The 4810-nt window shown below is 59.5% G+C and overlaps 1 protein-coding gene across 1 annotated transcript; it reads right to left on the bottom strand.

Moving 5' to 3' along the window:
- Positions 1–2313: 2313 nt before the first annotated feature.
- LOC136511210 (uncharacterized) lies at positions 2314–3164 on the bottom strand. The gene is made up of 2 exons (XM_066505374.1): positions 3079–3164; positions 2314–2995 (listed from the first exon to the last, which is right to left on the bottom strand). Exons 1-2 carry the CDS (start codon positions 3162–3164, stop codon positions 2314–2316), a joined length of 768 nt encoding a protein of 255 aa, XP_066361471.1.
- Positions 3165–4810: the final 1646 nt, after the last annotated feature.

Consider the following 4810-nt stretch of genomic DNA (forward strand, 5'->3'; position numbering starts at 1 on the left):
AGTAACCGCACCACCCGAGAGGACGCCCTTGATCAACTAGAGGAAGCCCAAGACGTCGCACTACTACACTCAGCCAAATACCAGTAGAGCCTGCGGTGCTATCAGGCCCGACGCATCCGAGGCCGAGACTTGAAGGTAGGCGACCTGGTGTTGAGGCTAGCACAGAGCAACAAGGGTCGCCACAAGCTGACCCCACCATGGGAAGGACCGTACATCATCGCCCAAGTGCTGAAGCCCAGGACCTACAAGCTGGCCAACGAGAAGGGCGAAGTCTTCACCAACGCTTGGAACATAGAACAGCTACGTCGCTTTTATCCCTAAATTTCCAAGCATTGTATATGTCGTTTCTCAAAATACAATCAAAAAGCGTTCTTTAGTTGGTCTAATTTTTTGAGAAACCCCTCGAGCCCATCGTAGGCCTCGGCAATACAGTAACACGGCAAGGGAGACTCGGCTCTGCCTTGGCAGAACCAAGCCTCCCTTAGGGGCTAGATAGGGGACCCCCTAGGTGTCCCCTAGGTCCCACGCACCATTCTTCAGCTGTTTTTCACAAAAATTCCTACGCCAAGTCCCTAGCAGGCTCTGACGAATTAGTTGCAAAAACTCCTCGGACCAAGGTCTGTTTCCTAAGCAAGAGGCCGGTAGAATTGTGAGACGGCCTATGCCTCCGGGCTATGGCACTCCCTCACTACCTCTCGCTCAAGGGACGGCTTAGGCCCCAAGGGGGTGTTTTGCAAATGAAATCCGATCAGGAGCAACAGAGGGCAGAGGCTCGGAAACATAAGAAAAACAACTAAGAAACACAAATACTTCAAAAATAAAGGCCTCGATGGCCACAAGCGTTACGATACAAAAAATAACCCCTATTCTATTTTTACATAGCCCTCGGGGCCTAGATCAAGGCTCAGGGCCTTCAGCACCGACAGATGGTAGGGGAGGAACCACCTCCTCTTCGAAGAGCGTCGCCAGCGCCATGCCAGGGCCTTCCGCCGCCTCCATTAGCTTTGTGACCGCCGCGTCGGCCTCCTCATCATCATCAGGCAGAACATAGCCATCACTGATGGCCGGGAGGTCGACGCCAAGGTAGTGAGAGGAGATGACAGCCAACGCCCGCTTGACACCCGTGTGCAGTGCCCCTCGGTGCCGCTCGCGCATCTGGCTGCTCAGCGCAATCAAACGGCTCCCAAGGGAGCTACCTGACTGAACCTCCTTGACCTCCAAGGCCTTGCAGGCAGAAAGGGCAGCACGTTTCAGCGCCTCGTGCTCCCCGATCTCGGTCTCGAGCACCGTCTGCACCATGCTGGAAGCCTCAGCAGCCCAAATGATCTCCGCCTCTCACTCTGCACCGCGGAAAATGGAATGAGGTCGAGCGAGAGAAAGAACAACCTAAGTTAGGGATGGAAGCCCACGGAACTCACCCTTGGCCTTCTACTCCCAGCGTCGGGTCTCGGCCTGACAGGCCTCGGCCTTCTCCTTCAACCGCTGGGCCTCGACCTGAGAGGCCTTGGTCGCCCTAGAAGCTTCACTTCCCAGCTCTGCGTCATACAAGGAAGTCAGGGAGCGAACATAAGGAAAAGGAAACAAAACAAGGGGACTAGAACTCACCCTCGACCGTCCCCATCAAAACCACAGCCTCGATTTGCGAGGCCTCAACCGCAGCAAGGGCCTCATTCAAAGCGCCTTTGGTCAGCTGGTGCGCACTCTCCTCTGCCCCCAGCTACCCAGCGAGGGCCTTGCCCGAGGCTATCGCTTCTTTAGCCCAGGACCTAAAGGCATCCCGATCGCTGACCGCGTGGGTAAGCTCCTCCTCTAGCTCCTTGACCCGTGCCGCCAAAGGGGTGAGCTATGTCTAGGCCATGGCCGCCTCAACCTTCGTGTCGGCACAGCGAAGGCAGAGGTCCTCCACCTCCACGCTTCGCACCGGCAGAAGCTCGTTAGCGTCGGCAAGAAGTCCCTTCTGCCGCTGAAGCTAGTCCCAAATGCCCCTCTCCCGCTAAAGAAAGACCGACTTCCCGAGGGACCGGGTCTCGAGCTCCTGAGGAAGCATAACAGAGGTCGTCGATTGCGACAAAACCAAGAAAAGAATGACATCACGCGAGAAAGGAAAACGTGAACCTGGGCGACTCCGGGCAGTTCGTCGGCCACCATGGACAAGGTCGTCCGCAATGACCGCTCCGCCAGCTGGTGGTATTGCTCAAAGGTGCCCCAACGCCTGCCCTCGGCTGCGTCCTCAAGGGCGAACAGAGGCTCCCCCACAAGGTCGTCCTGGCTCCACCACAGTACCCACGGGTGGTCCCACCCGCAAGGCTCGGGTCATGCCCGCACGAGGGCCAAACTTCCCTCGTCCAAGATTAGCGCTGGCTCTTCCACGGCACCGGCATCCTTGGTGTCGACCACCTCCCATGCCCGAGAGGTATCGTCGGAAGAGATCGGATAGACCTCCGCCTCCTGGGCGCTCTCTCGCAACAACGGCGGCCCCTGAGCCAAGGGCGCCACCGAGGCCTCCGCCGCCTTCATCTCCGCCTCCTGGCCAGACGGCCCCACTGCCATTACGATGGCCTTGGTGATCTCAGGGGCTCTGGCCTCCGCAATTATGGCCTCGACGGCCTCGAGGGCTCCAGCCTCCACCATCGTGGCCTCGGAGGATGAAGAAACACCAACCATGGCCACTGCGGTCTCGGCGGTCTTGGGCGCCCTGTCATCCATCGCCTCAGCCTCGGAGACCTTGGGGGCCTCAGCAACCAAGGGCACGCTAGCCCCATCTGACTTGTGAGCCTCGCCCCCATGGGATGGGAGCGCTCCCTCTCTTGTCGGTGTAGGGGCCACCTCGGCAGCCCCTCCTTGGGCGGCCGGCTCTTTTAGGTCGACCCTTGCTAACGCCGTGCCATGGTGGATGGCGGCTTGTGCCTCCGCCACCCAGTGGGCGGAGGAGTCGGGGCTCGCCTTAAGCGCCTTAAGGGGCGCCAAGGGAAGGTCGTCTGCAGGCTGCTTCCGACTAAGGAAAATTAACCTATAGGGTCAGCGCGAGACCAAAAAAGTGAACGGAAGGCATTGTGACCCTGCCAAAAATACACTTACTTTGAACAGGGTGGCAGCCGCTTCACCATGGCAAACCTCATCCACAATAGTGGAGGCGGCGGCAGAGGCGTCACCTTCGTATCCATCGGCACTAGTCGGTCCTCAGCGGACCCCGGCACCCCTTCGGTCCTCTACGGGGGTGGTGGCGTCGCCTCCATCGCCACCTGCTCCACCACGGCCGCTAAGCCCACCGAGCTGACGACGTGTTTGCCTAATGCCCATGCCTCGGGCGTGTCAGCCTCGGCCCCAAAGCGGGCAACCACCGGCCCTGGGTCTGCTTCTCCTCCCCCTCCTGGGGGTGCCGGGCTGCTTGCCGACGCCCCGGGCGCCACCTCCATGACGTCAGGAAGGTGGTCCAGGGGACCTCGCCCTCCCTCACCCTTTTTGTTCCCGTCCGAGGCCTCCGTCGACAACGACGTCGATGGGGATTCCTCCAATGGGAGACCATCCTTCTGTTGTTGACGGTGGCGCTTATCCAGCTCCTCGCACGTGAGGATGTGCTTCGTGTGCTTCACCGCCTTAGCGTCCTTTTGCCTCTTCTGCGCATCGGCATGAGCATGGTTGATCGTCTGCCGCCCCGCATCCTCGGGAACGGGCGGCGGAGAGGAGCACACGTCCCTCATCCCCTGAAGGAACGACAAACACGTATAAGGGAACAAGGGGTAAGGGGAGACTAAGGAGGCTCAGAGGCTACAGTGGCACATGACTTACTAGTGATAGGAACCCCCGTGACGGTTGCATCACGAAGGGGGTCAAGTTGCTACCCTTCAACTTCGCCTCTACCGTCTCCCCCACCCGACGAAGAATTTCCTCGTTAGAGAGGGCAGAGGAGGACATCTGGATGCCCTCCATGGGTTCACCCGGCCTCATCTCAAACAGTCGCCACCGCCGAGCCATCAGCGGCAGCACCCTCTAGCGGTGGAAGGCAGCCACGACCACAGCAACGGTGAGGCCATGGCCCTGTAGCCTCGCCAGCCCCTCTAGGAGTGGCTCCAGCTTCGGCTGATCGTCCTTCGGGACGCCCCACTTCCATCTCTCTAGGCAGCTCCCCACAATCCGCCTAGTGTAAGGGGGAAGTCCTCTGTCATCGTTACGAAGGTAGAACCAGCTCGTGTACCACCGTCGGTTGGAGGACGTGAGCTGGGCCGAGATGTAGAGGTGCTGGCAGTCCTGGTGCACCTGGAGAGTGCAGCCGTCGGCCCTCATTGCCTTCCTCTTACCCGACATACCCGTCGGCTTGGTAGTGTGCCCCGCCCAGAATAGGTGGAGCCACAACTCCCAATGGGGAGCAATCCCAAAATACCCCTCGCAGACGGCAACAAAGATAGCCGCCTGAGCGATGGAGTTGGGATTGAAGTTATGGAGCTCCACGCCGTAGTAGTGTGGGAGCGCCCGCATGAACTGGTCCGCCAGGACGCCGAGGCCGCGCTCGTGGAACGAGACGAAACTCATGACAAAGCCATCGTGAGGCCTCGGCTCCAGCTCGCCATATGGAGCAATCCACTCTGGCCTGGCGGGGTCTGTCACCGGGCGAAGGAGTCCACCATCGACAAGCGACTGAAGCATCTCCTCGGTGATGTCCGATGGGTCCCAGGGGTCCATCTCGACAACGACAATGTCACTGGCCATGGGTGCGATGGAGGAATCGGGTGCGGTGGTGAGTTTTTTCTCTCTCTCCCATGCTCTCGCTTTTTTCTCGCTTTCTCCCTAGGCTCGCTCTTCTCTCCTCTTC

This window comes from Miscanthus floridulus, chromosome 16 (genome assembly GCF_019320115.1).
Source record: "Miscanthus floridulus cultivar M001 chromosome 16, ASM1932011v1, whole genome shotgun sequence".
Taxonomy (NCBI): domain Eukaryota; kingdom Viridiplantae; phylum Streptophyta; class Magnoliopsida; order Poales; family Poaceae; genus Miscanthus; species Miscanthus floridulus.